Here is a 17,580-nt window from a genome sequence, read left to right as displayed (position 1 = left end):
TAGCACAATTAGTGTTTTTTTTATATAATTTTATAAAATAATTGCATAGTATGATTATTTAGTCATCAAAAGAAAAGAGACTTTAGCGAAATTGCTCTGCTTTTGTAATCTGTGACCTAAGTGAGACACGGTGAACGCATGCCTTTATGTCTTGAGTCTTGAATGAACAAAGTATGAAGCGCCTGCTGAGAAGGGAGAAGAGAAGAGAGGGGTGGATGAGAGCAGGCGATGATTACTCAGACTGAAAAATGTCAGTGAGGTCTGGGTCGGAGCTGTGTGTGTGTGTGTGTGTGTGTGTGTGTGTGTGTGCCCTTTGCCTTTTGCGACGTTTTTCTCTTCATTTCGTTTCCAGAATCGCAATGACAAAGTGTTCACAAGAGATCACAAAGGCAGAGAGATACCGTCAGCTCCAACAAACCAACCAACAACCCTCACCGCCTCTGCTTAGTCTACCTCTACCTCTCTTGTTCACACACACACACACACACACATACACACACACACACACACACACACACACACACACACCACACACACACACACACACACACACACACACCACACACACGCACTCTTTCTCTCTCTCTCTCTCTCTCTCTCTCTCATACACAGCCTCATACCTTGTGGCGTCCCGTCACTGCTCTATGCGTTGCTGATGGACCGGCCGGGACGGTAGTGAATGGTAAGTCTCAGCCGTTGAGAAACATCACATAACAAAGGCCTCGCTTACATGTAGCTGAGTTTTTGAACTGGTCGTTAGTACCTGATACAGTGTCTTAAGCTGGTTTGCTAGCATTTACCATACAGACATCTTTTAGGCCTTTTGTAAATCCAGCTTTTCTATGTCTGTTGTGTTTCGCTTGTCAGAAATGTACAACTGTACATTATCGTATAAAGTACTGCCATGCCATTTGCATTTAAAACTATTTAAAACAACTGTGCAATGCACGCATGACATACAAAATGCTGAAGCTTGGCCAGAGGCCGATGTTGCTACCTTGTCATTGAGGTCCAGAAGCGCATAGCACAACACATCATTAACAATTAAGAACAAATACTGAGGTAAAACTGAAATAAAGAAGTGAAAGACAATGATAATTCACGTGTGTATGTGTATAAAGTCTGCTGCTGTCCACATGTAGTATTTTACTATTACGCGCCACCTGACTGTGGAACTGCAGCCTCTGCAGAGCTGGGCGGACATGACTTAGTTCTTTTCTAACATAGCGTTTCAAAGAGTAGTGTCTAACAATGTACCTAGTTTCACAGCGAGACATCGTAGTCTAGTTGAGTCTCCGGTCATGCTTGAAGCATTTTTGTCTCTCTTTGGGTACAAAATATGGATACGCAATATGTAAAGACAAAAAAGTACGATATTTTTAAAAACTAGATTATCAGATTAATGGTACATTGATTAAATCGATAGAATGGTCAACACTGAATTGAGCATATCAAAGTGCGAAGATTAGATACTTGAGTTATCATGCAACAAACATTGTTCACAGTGGTTGCTTCATGAATGTTTGTGAAGGACCCATAAGGACAATGTGCCTCTTTTCTTTGAAGATTCTCTGTAACCAATGAAAACTATAAATAAAAGTAGTATTATGTTGCATTAAACATATTTAGGTATATATTTATATAACCATACTTTATAAGGCCCCAAATGTGAGTGTGAACGAGCAGAGTAGCCTACAGTCTTAAGTCCGTAATGGAACACAACGATAAAACCACCATTAGACTTTTTCCCAACACAAAGCCAGAAAAGACAGATAATCCGTATCTCCTCGCGACCAAATTAGTGATCCAGATTTCCACCCACATTCAGGTCTCCAAGTCATATGTACATTTGTAGCATTGAGATTGGCATGGTACATAATTCCAAACTCAGATGACAGTACAATTTTCATTTGTAGATTAGTATTAAATCTAAAGTGGATGATTTTGGATGGAGGACTGATGCAACACTCTTGTCATTCACATAGGCTAATTTTGACGTCAAGCTTCTCGCGGACAGAAACATAGTGATGCTCACCTGTTCCTTGACATAAGGGTGAGTAAGCAATACTGACAGCAGTGAAATTTGTGTCATATCATCAGAAAAAAACATGATGCAATACTGTATATATTGAAAGATTTTTTTAAAACAATTATTATTTTCAAGCGCTTATAATAATGATATAACCTCATTAACCCTTTAGCAGGTGAGTTTTGAGCATTTTAACAGACGATTCTGCTACGTTACAATGTAAGGTTCTAAAATTCTATGTTGAATGCAGTGAACCCAGATATTCATTGATCACCCTTGCTGCTCTCCATGCTTCGTAAAGCACTGCTCACTAGTTTAAAGCTTGAGTAGTAGAGACGTAGTTTTCTGGGGAAAAAAACATCACCCATTTGTGAGCAGATTTAAAGACTGATTTGCTAAAAAAAATGGAAGAAACCATTATTTGGCTATTAGTGCTCTATTACCTCTTACATTGGCGCTCCATTTGTTTATAATGCATATAGTTTCAAGTAACCCCATCAAGGGAACTGAATCTAGCAGTGCGGCTTCAAATTCGGATAATTTTCAACAGGATAGAATTAACCTCAGTAGTCAAACTCACCTGCAGGTCCGCCTGGAATGGAGTCCATTGATGCCCATGTCCAAATTTGCCGTTTTACATACTTCGGCGTAACCAAAAGGGAAATTACCAAATTGTTTCAGAAGTGCAGCAAACAAACCTTTCTTGTAAACAAATTCAGTTGCTCAATTCCATAGAAAACACAGGTTCCTAGATTTTTGGCAATTCGGAAACGGACGTCAATGGGCTCAAATTCAAATTTTCGAACAGGTTGGTCAGGGTTCACCCAGACTAGCTATCAAGTCTTTACTATTACTACTGGATAAAAAAACACACACCGTAAGTGTTGTAACTTGATGTCGAGGGACTTGATGTCGAGTTGATGTCGGGGGACTAGTTCTTATCAAAATATGGGCAAGAAGCAGTTTTGTAACACCGTGACCTCAAAGTGACCCTTTGTTGGCCTGTCACTCATTTAAGGGGCCGAAATTGATGATTGATGATTGATGAATGATTTCAACATGACCTTGTCTCCTTTATTCTATAAAATGACATGGACAGCTAGATTATAGAAAAAAAGAATGGGATCTGCCCATTTGATATTCATGTGGCTGCTACAGATGATACAGTATGTCATTTTTATGACTGCCTTTTATCACAAGTTTAAGTAGGCTATTATATGATTTTAGGACGTTTTGCTCTGTTGCAATTCAAATGTGTCTCACCCTGACCTACAGCATAGTTTTAAATCAGCAAAAGCAATGTGGTGAACATAATCACGGAGATCACTGGTAGGCCGATCTTTTTTATTAGATCTCCGAAAATTCAGAGGCTTGTTAACTGTTTGCTCTGTCTGCATATAAGACAGCTGATCATTGATCGCTCGGGCCAAAGGGTTTCGGGACATTAAATCCCGTGCCTGTTTTGTTAGTGCCGTTACCAAGAACTGTGGGGGGAGATCCAGCTTTCATGAGAAGTCATGATGAATCTTATCCCGCTCATTCGCTTTTGTTTATTAAGGCCTCTGTTGACCGCGAAAGCCGGCCGATCTGTCCATTGTTTGTTTTTCCATCTCTGTATCATACAGAGCTCAGATTGGCGAAAAATGGAGAGATTAGAGGCTCGGAGACAAAAAAAAAGTCCAAAAGTGTCTGCTGCTTTCCCCCGCCTCTGTTATCCTTGGCAGTTGTTTCGTGTCTCAGTTGCCTGACAGAAAACTAGAAACGCCGGCAGTCTCCCACCTCCCACCTCCACGCTCCCAGTCCCCAACTTATCCTCCCTCGCTCTTGTCTTCTCTGCCCACCTCTCTCTCTCTCTCTCTCTCTCTCTCTCTCTCTCTCTCTGTCTCTCTTCTAGACTCTCTCACAGTCAAACTGTTGGCCTTCATAACAGATGGAGTTAGGAAGCCATCTTGTTTCGCCCCATTCTCACACTGCAATTTAGACAATCAAATTGAAATCATGATAAAAAAATATGTACATTTATATTTTAAATACTTGCAACTCTTCTTTCTATTATGAACAACAAGATATTTGATTTCAGTAGACTGACAGTCATGATATATGTGCCTCATGGTAGACTTTATCTCTGTAAATCTCTTGAAGTAGGCTACAGTCCGCCCTCGGACCGTGGGTGATGATAGTCTATGCTAATGTGAGGTTAGCATTTGCTCCAGTTACGTTCTCATTCATGCCGTGCTCACCACCAGATTAGCATGACACCTTAATCACACAGACGGCACGGACACAATAGATTTTTCACACCTACACAGCTCAAGTTCAGGCAAACTTAATTTCTTCTGCATGTAGTAGAGGTTTTAATTCATTGACATCATTGTTTTTTTTCTTACCTCAACTTAAGTCAGCCGGTAGGCCCACTGTCTAGCACTGCTTCCTAAGATGCAGCAATTGTAATGCCTGTTAATATGAGAGATGGAGAAAGCATTTGGGGGGAGTTACTAATGTCTGGGAAAGTGAATTATTGTTATTATATGATTTCATGTATTGATGGTATTGATGAGTTGTGCAGCCTAAACTGGAAGTGCGAGAAGTCTAGCGTAGAAGTGGTAGTTCAGATTTCACTAGACCACTCCGTACTGAAGAGTAGGCCTGTCTCCTCTTAATATTTAGTGATGTTTCCAAAAATATCATTGCTTCTGATGTACACTCATCTGTGAACATTAATATGCATGCACAAACAGGGCTTTACACATACACAAACACATGAAGACACACAAACAAGCAGACAAATGTGCAGGGCAATGCAGAACATTCTCTTTTATGAAATTTATATAAAATCTCTTCCAACTGCATATTTTGTGATATGTCTATCTTTTTGTTCATATGATAATCCTGTTCATGTTGAAGGTTAGATAATGAGGTAGCCACATTAATTGGATTTTTAGCTTCGGCCAACACGAGACAATTAAATTTATGACTTCAACTGGTTTTGATCATTAGATGACGTTTACTTTATAATGCTAATTACCTCAGCCATATTCAATAATCATTAAATTGTCAATAATTCATGCTTAATGTTTACTGAAAAGAAAAATGGTTTGACCCATGTGTATCCCAAAACACACAGCCCGTAATTGCCTAGGCACTATTTAATGACTGCGGACAAAAAAAAAATGATGTGAAAATGAACAGGGCTGTTATTATGGACTGAAATGGCAGACACTAATTACGGATAGGGTAATTGGTACGGCAGGGAATGACAAATGTTTTTGATAAGGCCGGCTTTCATCAGCTGCAAAGGAAAATGATAAATGGAGTGGACGGGCCAGAAGTATGTGTCTGAGTGCGTCCGTGCATAGGCTACATGTATGCTCCAAAGCCACTGTTGTTATGGCTTTTTGTTAATGTTGTCACTGTTGACATTTGATATATTTTGTAATTTAACTGAGAAAATGAAACATGATTTTTTTTCATTATTGCCAACATTTTTGTTTGTTTGTTTGTTGTTTGTCGGAAATATTATTACCAATATTCTGTGCATTGTAAGTTTGACATTTTTGTCACTTCATACCTTAAACTTGTGACTCACAATCATCAGGCCACATAGGGTTATTTATGGCAATCATGTATGTTATTCAAAACTTTTTCATTAATCCTTTCGGGCTCATATAGGCTACGATACGCTTGTTATCATTGTGGCCTGACAACCATATTTGCTCCTTGATATTATTAACTGGGATTTGACCACACATGAGATAAACAGGCTCAGCATTGCCTCTGAAATATCAAACTGGATGAGGGGTTTAGTGCGACTGAGTCACACAGAACATTTTAATTAAATAAAATGTCGTGGGCCTTTGTGCAGCGCACTCCTCGGTGCGAGGAATACAGTAGACGACAGAAAACCTTGGAGACAAACGTGCACAACTTTGCCGTGTCAGGCAGGACCACTCTGAGCTCTTGAGGTGATAATGCACATTTGTGATGCATGTCAGGGTCTCCCGCTCTGTGAGTCTTACTGACACTTGAATCTTTCGGAACTCTTGCCATGACAATCCTGTGCAAAAGAGGGGTGTAGTGGGAAGGACATTTTGTCTTGAGCTGTCTTATCTTGACTTCGCTGCTTGCACTGACTTGAGGGTCTGTAATGACATAGGGCTGGAAACACTGCCACTGCCTGTCAATTAGCAATCACTGTCTGGACAGCAATGTATAGGAAACTGTGAGATGCCTGTGATTAGGATTCAGGTGAAAAAAGTAACCTTTATTTTGCAAAAAAAGAAAGATAGAGAGAGTGCAAAGACACCGAGAGAAGAGATAGAGAGAGAAGAGAGAGGAGAGAGAGAGAGAGTGGAGGTGAAGAGGAATAGACCCCTACAGGTGCGTGGGTGCCAGGAGGGTTCGCAGTGGTTTAGGGTGACAAAACAACGTGGTTTAGACATATGGAGGAATACACTCGGTTACTTATAGAGCGTGGGCGGGAATGGGTTGCAGAGAGAGAGAGAGAGAGAGAGAGAGAGAGATGGAGGGAGAGAAAGAAAGAGATAGAGCAATGGAGGGATAGACTTGTGTTGTGAGTGGAGGCGGGGTACACAGAGGTTTCCCTGGTGCACTTCCTGCTCCCCCATCTCGGTCTACTTCCTGTCAGCTGAAAGCAGGAAACCAGAGGCTTTAGCTTGAGTAAGCGGTGCTGTCGTATGTCCACCTACGCACCTAGACACACACACACACACTCACACACACACACACACACACACACACACACACACACACACACACATAAACAAGTAGACTAAGAAAATACCACACGTAACACACACCTAACACACACACAACACACACAAAAATGCACCAAGGTGTATATACGCACATTCATATACGCCTACGCATATGACTCTACTCACACACACACACACAGACACACACACACACACACACAGACAAAAACACACAGACACACACACAAAACCATCATGGTAACACAGGAAGCCGCTCGCTAAACGCAAACGCTCGCGCTCGCTCTTACGTACCCGCACCCACACGGCATCTGATGGCCCAGTTGAACACTCTCATGCACTCACCCCAAATGCAATCTCTATAACTGACTAACACACACGCACACACACACACACACACACACACACACACACTCACACACAGACACACACACACACACACACACACACACACACACACACACACACACACACACACACACACACACACACACACACAGAGAAACACACACACACACACACACACACACACACACACACACACACACACACACACACACACACACACACACACACACACACACACTCACCACAAAAGACAGTAAGTCTCATCGCACGGCTCACCACACCACACCAGATGAGGAGGACGTTGCCTGAGAACAGATCAGATTTAAGACAAGAAACACTGAAGTTGTTAAGAGGCCCCATACACAGAACACCACGGGCCCCTGGCACCTCTCTCCATCAGTCACACACACCTGGGAGGTTGGCTGCTCTTAAGCACTGAGACATGAATGCTATACTGTAGGTAGTACTATACCTTACACACAGGGCCAGAGAGAGAAAGTTTAAAAATAGACAGACAGAGGTGACACAGGATAGAAATGAAGACAAGAGATGGAGAGAGCGAGAGAGAGAGAGAGAATAGAAAGGGAGAGACACAAAAGAGAGAGGGAGAGAGGGGGATCCGTGACTATTTCCTCAGGATGTGGTTACAATTGGGTGTTGAAGCAGAGGGGAGTGACAACTGCCAAGAGTTACCTTTTGATCGCCTGCCACCTGTCTGTGTGAGAGTTTATATGTGTGTGTGTGTGTGTGTGTGTGTGTGTGTGTATGTGTTATTGTGTGTTTGGGTTCACACATTCTTAAGCGAGCATGTGTTTGAGCGCACGGCGCCTATGCGAGGATGTGCGCATGTGTGTGTGTGTGTTTGTATGTGTGTGTGTGTGTGTGTGTGTGTGACAAAGAGAGAGAAAGACAGAGAAAGACAGTGTCCTTGCACGTGTGTCAGCATGAGCTTTCACTTGAGTGTAGTACAGTTGTCCAGAGAGCAAGAAGCCCAGCTCCTGATGAACAGAAACAGTGCTGAGATCAAGAAGTGAACTAAGAGAGAGAGAGCGAGGGATAGAGGAAGAATCATGAGGAGAAATGAAGAGGGGAGGAGAGCAGTGATGTTGACAGAAGGGATGATGAAGGTGAGTGAAAGAGATAAACGGCACATGAAAGGAGAAAGAAAAGAAACGAGAAAAAAAACTGAAATGGCAGATAAGATGGAAAAGCGATTGCGTGTGACGCCGAACAGACACCGCTGTGCCTCTGCCGCTGTGTTTTGTGTCTGCTGCTCTCTCTTTTCCCACCTCTCAGACTCTCTCTCTCTCTCTCTCTCTCTCTCTCTCTCTCTCTCTCTCTCTCTCTGTCTCTCTCTCACTCACTCACTCTCTCTCTGTCTCTATCTATCTCTCCTTCTCTCAGTCTCCTGCTTCAACGCTCCTGTGTCACTTTGTCCGTCTTGTGAACTACTGCTTGGCCTATTTAGATCATCGCCACCGATAGGGTTATGGTTGTGGCTGTGTGAATGTGTGAGTAGAGAAGAAAGAGAGAGACAGAATGAGAGAAAGATGAGAATAAAAGATAGAACATGGTATGGCATGTGAAGAAAAGAAAAAATATGGGCAGAGTTACGAGTTTTGGGGCACTCTGATGTCTGTCGTGATATCCTTCCTCTCTTAAATACGGTGAGATGCTGTCATGTTAAAAAGGTGTTAGCGACTTGTGGCTGTTGTTGTTATTCACTGTCTGTGTCTCCTCTGTCTCTCTCTTTTGCTTTCAGGTTTTACGATGTATCTCCAACAGGTCCTCAGAGTAACTCCATAGGAGGGCTTTGCATTCTCCTCTCTGTCGCTCTGTTTTTCCCTCACACACTCACACACTCACACACACACACACACACTCTTTCATCTTCTCTGCCACTTCCCTCGCGTGCCGATGGGTGACCAGTCAGCGTTCGAGAGCCACCTGGCCGAGAGCCACCCGTTCCAGGCGCTCATGTCCCGAGTCCTGGCCCATCCTGCCCCGCGGTTGTCCCGGGACCCCTTCGGCCACTGCTCCCCCCTCGCCATGGGAGGAGTGGTGGGCGGTCACTTCGGGGAGGGGGCGGACGGGGTGGACGGCGGCGAGGCCGGCGGAGAGGGCTACCCCGTCGGCGGCCTGGAACAGCAGCAGGAGAGTCCAGTCGGCTGGGGCGGTCAGGCGTCTTCGTCGTCGTCCTCCTCCTCTTCCTCGGCGGTGATGCCCTCCGGACCGCGAGGCAGGAGCCAAGTGGAGGAGTACAGGGACGAGTGGGCATACAATGGATACAGAGGAGGAGGAGGAGGAGGAGGAGGAGGTGAAGATGGTGTAGGAGGCAACCAACAAAAGCTGGACTCCTTCTCCGAGGCGTTCTTCCGGCGCAGCCTGGTGCGGCAGTACGCCGACGCGGACGCTCTCTTCGGGATGAAAGGGATTCCGGAGGGCTCGGTGTCCGACTTCCCCCTGCCGTCGCTGTCCAACACCTCCTTCTCCTTCCCCCACGTCCTGAGTCCGCCCCCGACCCCGCTGCCGTCCGGCCCGGTCTCCTCCCCGCCGCGGCGGATGCACCTCCCGGCCTCCTCCCAGGCCGCGGTCCTGCCGCCCGGCTCCTCCCAGCACCAGCACCAGCACCAGCTGGACCTCTCCTGCTCGGGCCCGGTGCAGTTCTTCCCCGCGCTGCAGCCCTTCTACCCGGCCAGCCAATCGCCCACGCTCACCGCCAAGTTCCCGCTCCACCATTGGCTGCAGCAGGGCCAGGGGGCCGACCCCAGGGGCAGGGAGCCCACCCCGCCCGTCGGCCAGGGCAGAGACTCCCTTCTTTACCCCGACGAGGAATTCCATCTGAAACACCTGGACGCCGGCCAGCACAACGACTATGGAAGTGCAGGTAACACACTAAAGCCGTCATATTCACATTCTGCGCTTGGTCCCCTGAGGGCTATTGAGATAACAATGAGATAACAAATAACAAGGCTCTTTAAGATCCTATTTAATGTCTAACAATGATGCCCACACAAGTATTATAGTGTGCTGCTGTGTTGTGTAAAATTAGGTTCTCTAACTGTCTTGAGGTTTACTCTGTGGAAAAGTCACTGTCCACGCTTACATAATTTGTGTGTGTGTGTGAGTGTGTGTGGGCATCTATGTGTGTGTGTGTGTGAGAGAGAGAGTGTGTGTGTGTGTGTGTGTGTGTGTGTGTGTGTGTGTGTGTGTGTGTGTGTGTGTGTGTGTGTGTGTGTGTGTGTACGTCAGACTTTGCACTATTCAGTTATGTTCTCATATGAGTAATTGTGCAGTTATATACAGAAGTATAGTGCTGTTGTGTTGGTTTCTTGTGGTTGAGTCTTGTTTGTTGAGTCTTTCTTACCATATTTTTGTAAGTATCGTAGTTTCCCCTGTGACATAGTCAATGTCCAGGTGTTTGTTTGTGTGTGCGTGCGTGTGTGTGCGTGCGCGTGTGTGTGTGTGTGTGTGACTGCGCACCGGCATATGTGTGTTTATGTTTTGTCATCAATTAGACTTTTTTGAACTATGTGTCAGGCTTTGTATTTTCATTTGAGTAATTGTGCTGTTACATTTTGGGACATATTTTGAAGCAGAAAAATACTACATTCTCCTCAGTGTCAATTGGTCAAAATGTGACTTGCTATTATTGAGTTCATATTCATGATTCTGGAAGGAACTCTGCATGTGGCAGGGTTGTATTGAAGTAGATTATGAGACTTAGATAGTGACGTTGTGCTGGGTTATACATGTCAGTTTTTAATAGAGATGCCATCTGTGTTTTGAAACAAATATGTGTTTTTGTGTTCTCTGCTTTGAAGGACTCCTAAAACAAATTGTCATTTTCTATCTATGTAATGTGGCCCAGGTTTAGCACTGCAGAAATGTAAAAGCTTTATAACAGGCTATAGTGCCAGGTGTATTGCTGATATGCATCAGTAAGCTAACTAGGCTATGTAGCTCTTCTCAGTTCCCAAACAGTTTTTAGTCACTGCTATCCAAGTTCAAAGTTTAAAGCAATATTTTAATTATTCATGTTTAACATCAGTTATAACATATGTTCTAAAAATGAAACTGTCACATACTGTATGTCATAATGAATATACAGTATAGCCTACATTTTATAAGTTAAACACTGGATGCAGAAAGCTTGCTAGATTTTATGAACTTTCTCTCTGATTACAACAATGCTGATAAACTGAAAAGTGACAAATTCAGAATATTTTATATATCAATACATATTATATTAAAACAATATTATTTAATTGATTCCAAAATATGTCATTTTAATAGTAATGTTAAAGTCATTCGAAAGTTGTGTTTAAGTATAGTTCAAGGTTACTTACAACATTTTCATTTTTTATGAATGCCAATAGGTGCTATTTTTGCAACAGTAATCACAAAAACAGTAATCGCAAAACTACATCAAATCAGCAAAACATTCTAAATGTTTTGCAAAAGCAAACCATTCTTGTCAAAGCAAGCTCATAAGTAGGCCCCTGTTATTGACATAATGTTATTGTATTTTTAAATAAATGTAATACATAGGTACTAGAGACAAAAATATTGGAATATGAGGTAAATGTTGGTGGAACAAGTAGCCTACTTGGAGAAGATGCGTTCAGGTAGAATATTTCAAAGGTGATCAGTGCTTTTGTCATGTTGTGGGCAGGTTTTTTTTTTTTATCATTGCTACTTTTAGCTCTTGAAGACATAACAAACCACAGCAAACTGCAGTCCTGGCTGAGTCACCACTGGCCCTGTGAGATGTAATAGCACTGTAATAAGACACAACTATACAAATTAGTCACAAATTAGGAACTACCGCAGACACAACTAATCAGTCACAAATTAGATACTACAGCAGACACAACTAATTAGTCACAAATGACATACTACCGAGTACCGCCGTCACAACTACAAATTAGTCACAATTAGAAACTACCGCAAACACAACTAATTAGGCACAAATTAGATACTACAGTAGACACAACTACTGCAGATACAACTACAAATTAGTTGTAAATTAGATACTACTGTTAATACAACTACAAATGAGTTACTAGTTACAACTACATTGTTTGCCTTATTGTTGTTTGCCTCCTGTTGCTGCTACAAAATACATGTTTAGTTATGGATCAACTCCTATTCAGTGGATTACTCTGCCATTGCTCCCAATGGTGTGACATTCAGATAGCATAGTAGTGGCTAAGAAGCTGGGTTAGTATGCAGTAGCCTGAAAAGTTGTTGGTTCAATTCCAGGCATCCACTGTTGTGCCCACGAGCAAGGCACTTAACCCCAAGTTGTTCCATGTAATAGAATTGACATTTATTAAACGCTTTGGATGAAGAGTATCTGCTAAATTATAAGTGTAAATATAATCACCAAATGCAACCGTTATGGTGGAGTATTGTACACAGTTGTACAACAGATAGATAGATAGATAGATACTTCATTGATCCCCGAGGGGAAATTCAAGAATGTTCAACACATATGGTTTCAACAAATTTTTCAACATATGGTTGTAAAGTATAAATGTAGTAAAATGCCATTTTGGGTTAGGGGACGTACCAGTGAAGAATCTGGGTCATGGGAAGTATAGCTTATCTAAGCATCTCTATCTTAAAAAGCATCTCTATCTAAGACACTGCTATGAAGAAGGGCACAAGACCACAAAAACAAGACCACTGGCAAGTGTATGAAAATACAGATTTTTTTTCAAGATAACGTTCTCGGACTGATTCATTTAGTCATTATGTAAAGCATTTCTGAAATGCACGTTGGTTGTGATACAGAGCTACTGATTTATACTTTAGTTTGTGTGTGTGTGTGTGTGTGTGTGTGTGTTGCTGAATTTGTCCAGAAATTACATGTGGCTTGCATAAAATATATGCATTTGTAAAAATAACTACTTCAAATTGTTCCCAAATGATGACAAATTTGTTCGCCATTGAAAGTGCCTTCAGTAGTCTATATTGAATATGCATGTCTTATCAGCAGTGATAGTATTGAGCACTTAAAAGTGCATTCTAAGGCCCATGTGGGGTGTGTTTTGTGTTTGTACTTGCTCACTGCGGATTAAAATAAAACAGGAAGCCAAAGACAGGGCAAAGGAAGGCAGGAGTTCAGTGTACCTGTTGTCGGACTTACATTTGACAGGGATATCCCAGTGAGCGAGAATGTAAACAAGCTAGAAGAAAGACCTAGAACAACAAAGAACTGTTCGGTGAACTGTATCAGCTCAAAGGGAGTCTCTATGAGTCTGTGCTGCCGTCCCTCCCGTGACCTGCACCTGACCAGAACCCCCCACTGACCCCTCCAGTGTCCAAGGGGAGCTTAGGGCTGTGGGTGCGTCTGCTCTCCACCAGGCTGAGGAGAGAGACCCCTGGCAGTGTTGTTGTCCCCCTGTGGCCTCTCCCCATTCATCCGGTAACCGCACACAAGGGGGGCTGTTGAACCGCCGTGAGAGGGTGGAAACAGAGCTGTTAACAGAAATTAGTGAATCTCCATGGGGTGATAAATTCCATTGTAAGGTGGTACATGTGTTGTGTTGCATGACGTTAAGGTGTGACATGTCATTTGTTGTTAAGCGTACATCCCCGACACTTGTTGGAGGATGTTTGGTCCATGACATGATGGAGTGGAATTTTTCGACGGTGTGAAAGATTCTTATCACTCGTGTTTGTTTTTAATCATCGTGTACATTACTGTGAGATACAGCGGTATAGCTCCTGCACATTTACTGGATTTTCTTACTGCATTTTCAGCTTTGGTGGAAACACCACAGCTCGAATGATTGATGTGGGCTTGAGATTTCACAGCAAGCCGAGACCGGTTTGCTGGTGGTCTTATTCACGATGCCTTCCGCTTCAGAAAAACAAACCTTGTCCTCCGTGACCCTGCGCACAAGAGACTCCCATTTTGTTTCACTTAACACGCACGCACACACACACACACACACACACACACACACACACACACACACACACACACACACACACACACACACACACACACACACACACACACACACAAACATGCAGTGTGCGCTCAGCTATACAGGGATGCAGTGTACTGTCCTTGACAGAACAATTTCTGTTAGGCATTTTCATGATTCACCCTTGTGTCCTGCAAGAGTTTGAATGTTTCATTGAAAGCAGGTCCCATTGTTGTATTCTGTTAGCAACACTTGTTTTGTTTTGAGGCGCCGAAGAGAAGATTCTTGCAGTCGATGTATTCAATAAGCCTGAAAACAGCACATGGTCCATCATCCTCCTTGTGCTCACGCTGGTACTGTATTTCATGATCCTCAGATTGCGGCCTGCAAACCCCCATCAGTTCGCCGCTGCCCCAGTACCCACAGTCCTGCACGAAGCCCCTGCTGGGGCCGGACGCTGTGTCCTCCGCCAGTCACATGACCTGGTCTACGGTCAGTGCCTCTGTGCTCTCTGTATTCTACATGATTACAGGCTCCATACGTCATATGAATATGCTTTATAATATGATTTTACATGTTGATTTATACATCAGAACAGCAAAACATTATAAATGTCTTGCAAAAGCACAACATTCTTGCAAAACTCTTGAAACTCTTCTAAAACATCACCTTAGAATGTATGTAATGTATGTAAATAATGTATTACCTTTTTCAAGCTAGCTTATAGATACTCTTGTGGATTCCAGACATATAATGTATTATAGTATATTTCAATGAATGTAACACATGGCGTCTAGAGACCAAAATAGATGCGCTTTATATGCTGCAGTGTGCTATTCGTGATCATCAATGGAGAGGAGATCTGTTTGGTATTTGCGATGGATGTTGTTGTTGAGGTTCCTCTGACTGGGTCTGCGGTTCTAGGTGGTTCCGTGCTCTGTTCCGTCATTGCTGCCCGTCTGCATGACCTCGCTGACCCCTCACCTGCAGACCAACGGCCACCGGGCAGGTGAGGAGGTGCGGCCCTGCGTCAGCTCCCAGATGTTGATGAGCCAGCCCGTGAGCCACACGCATATCCAGGTGGATACTGTTTGGTTATTATTATTATACAAAATGAAATGAAAATGACCCTGATGAAGGCGTAATCCGAAACGTTGGTCAATAGAAAATGATTATCTTGAAGTTCCGAGTGTGCCACGACACTTTTGTTTAAATTTAACTTTTCATATACCGCCGTGAGCACCTCACAAGGTGTGCGTTTACTCTTTACAAACAAATTATTATTATACAGCCATGTTGCTGTTTCCACAGCTGGGTCTGGAGCACAGTTTCTATAACAGGGAGAGGTGCGTTGAAGTGGGGATTTTGTGTGATAGGTACTAGATACTAGTCTTTGTGTGGGAGTGTGAAGAGCTAGGTATGGATTTCAGCTTTCTAAGTCACGGTAGAAGTGAAAATGTCAGATTGAATTTTCGATTTTTTTTGTGTAATCTTGAAACAAGATAGGTAGACAGGTAAACAGGAAGTTGTTTAACATTTTTTTCAGGAAGGAAGAAATTGTATTGTGACATTTTAATTTGCAGTTAAAGGCCCTTTTTTAATCTCAGAAGCTTCCAAGAGGTCTTGTGCACCTCCATGGAGCTCCCAATCAAATCTGACCCCTAGTGGTTGGAGGACGTCAGTTCGGTGCTAGATGTGAGGGAAAACTGGCCTGTAGCTAAATTAACCTCTCCTTTCCTCCCTCCTGTCCCTTTCCCTATAGAATGTGAGCCCCCAGGTCTACACAGGAGCTCCCTTCAAGAGCATTCTACAGGCCAGCAGGGAGGTGGACGTGCTGGCCTGGGACGGGATGACCGACGCCACCCTCCGCTACACGCCGCAGCCCATGCTCAACCCCCAGCGCCGCGGGACCGGCCTCTTCAGTAGCCTGGCCCCCCTCAGCACGGCGGTGGACAGGGATCTGAGCACGGGGGATGGGGAGAGAGCCTTGCTCCACAGGTAGGAGAAGAAGAAGAACCACAGGCGCTGGAAGCCAAGAGGAATGATGGAATCAATGAAGTGGGATATTACACACCCAAGAGTTGTGATTGGTCAGGCCATTAGTCAGGGGTGAGAAGTTCATGGGGAGGATGCGCAACATTGCCTTCAATGAAGTATGCGTGGGAGGAGGATACAACATATGTAGAAGGAGATGTTCAGAAGCAGTTACTGCAAAATGGAGCTGTTTTCATTTATGAAGAGATGATTTGCCGTTTGTTACAGCACACTGAAAAGTGACGATTTGTTATATGTTGTCAAAGGCAGTGATGCTCATTGCAGCCCTGTGAATGAGCTCGGTTTAATGCTTAAGTATGAAGTTCATCAATAAATGATTTAGAGTGGTATCATTACATTACACTCTATTATTCATGTTGGATGTAGTAATGATTATGTTGGTGAATGGTTCAGTGAAACCCACCCCCTGCTCTCTCTCTCTCTCTCTCTCTCCCTCTCTCTCTCCATCTCTCAGAGGCATTAACATAGGCCCAGAATTCCAGGCGGAGCTGCCGAGTCTGCTAACTCGGGACGCTGAGGAGGACGATGACGAAGATGAGCTGGACACTGACGAGCCTCTCTCGGAGCAGCTGTGGAAACCGTCCAAGGAGCTGGATAATGACACCATACTTCAGGAACAAGGCAGGGGCCTATGTGGCATGACATCAACTGACATATTTTTTTAACCCGGCATTTCACTGTAGCCTTTTGGCAGATTAAATTGACTTTACGTAACACGTGTGTAATCCTCTTTTCAGTGGAGAGGGTGCTGGAGCTCTGCAGTTCCGGAGCCGTGCCAGGAGGGGGCACTAACGTGGAGCTCGCTCTCCACTGCCTGCACCAGTGCCAGGGTGACATCATGGTCAGTTTGATTTATCCGTCGCGGTTTGGTCAATTTACCAGCACAGTAACACATTGCTGGCTAATGGCACATCTACTCCTACTAATAGGCTCCCTAATGACTTCTCCTTACCCAGAGTGTGAACTGCCATAGTAAAGACATCGCTTTTTATTTGTGCCTATATCCTTGAGACATGTAATCAAGACACACACAGCTCTTTTTATGGCGTGTTACTTGGACTGATTTTTATTGTACGTTTATAAACGCTGGCTGGTGTTGTCTTCTCTTAGTCTAATGTGTGAGTTAGTCTAAGTGTCTCATTAGTGTCTGCCTTGGCTGAGGTGTTTCATTGCTCACCTGGTGTGCTTACAGACTGCCGTGGAGATGCTGCTTTTCTCCCATCCGTTCCCGGCCGGTGACTACCATTACTCAGGTAGCTCCCCACACCAACCCAGGCACCTGAACAAAAGTTCTTCTTTAGTTCCATTCAGTGTGATATATCCAACCCTGTAAAGTTCCCCTTTTGTTCCCTTAGAGGGATATACTGTACAGCTCTGACCACTGCACATTTTTCTGATGTCTTCCTGCGGTTGTTGAGTGACATTTGAATGAGTTGACGACGGTCATATTCAAAATGAAGAGACCACTGCAAAT

The 17,580-nt window shown here is 43.7% G+C and overlaps 1 protein-coding gene across 4 annotated transcripts in view; it reads left to right on the top strand.

The window, feature by feature from the left end:
- Nucleotides 1-381: 381 nt before the first annotated feature.
- si:dkey-19b23.10 (transcriptional-regulating factor 1) overlaps nucleotides 382-17,580 on the top strand; it is a 21,486-nt gene continuing 4,287 nt past the window's right edge. Inside the window, exons 1-9 of one of the 4 annotated variants that reach the window (XM_062516963.1) lie at nucleotides 382-682; nucleotides 1,986-2,053; nucleotides 8,873-9,997; nucleotides 14,428-14,543; nucleotides 14,976-15,131; nucleotides 15,814-16,049; nucleotides 16,561-16,727; nucleotides 16,844-16,947; nucleotides 17,299-17,359. In XM_062516963.1, the coding sequence (XP_062372947.1) occupies nucleotides 9,028-9,997; nucleotides 14,428-14,543; nucleotides 14,976-15,131; nucleotides 15,814-16,049; nucleotides 16,561-16,727; nucleotides 16,844-16,947; nucleotides 17,299-17,359 (1,810 nt within the window). In that variant the 5' untranslated portion in view covers nucleotides 382-682; nucleotides 1,986-2,053; nucleotides 8,873-9,027. Of the gene's footprint in view, nucleotides 683-1,985; nucleotides 2,054-7,879; nucleotides 8,238-8,596; nucleotides 8,778-8,872; nucleotides 9,998-14,427; nucleotides 14,544-14,975; nucleotides 15,132-15,813; nucleotides 16,050-16,560; nucleotides 16,728-16,843; nucleotides 16,948-17,298; nucleotides 17,360-17,580 lie in introns of those variants that run through there. The other 3 variants (XM_062516966.1, XM_062516964.1, XM_062516965.1) reach the window with 3 other exon arrangements.

The sequence above is a fragment of the Sardina pilchardus genome, chromosome 16, assembly GCF_963854185.1.
Source record: "Sardina pilchardus chromosome 16, fSarPil1.1, whole genome shotgun sequence".
NCBI lineage: Eukaryota > Metazoa > Chordata > Actinopteri > Clupeiformes > Clupeidae > Sardina > Sardina pilchardus.
Note: the sequence above shows the minus strand (reverse complement) of the source record. Positions and strands in the feature narration are given on the sequence as shown.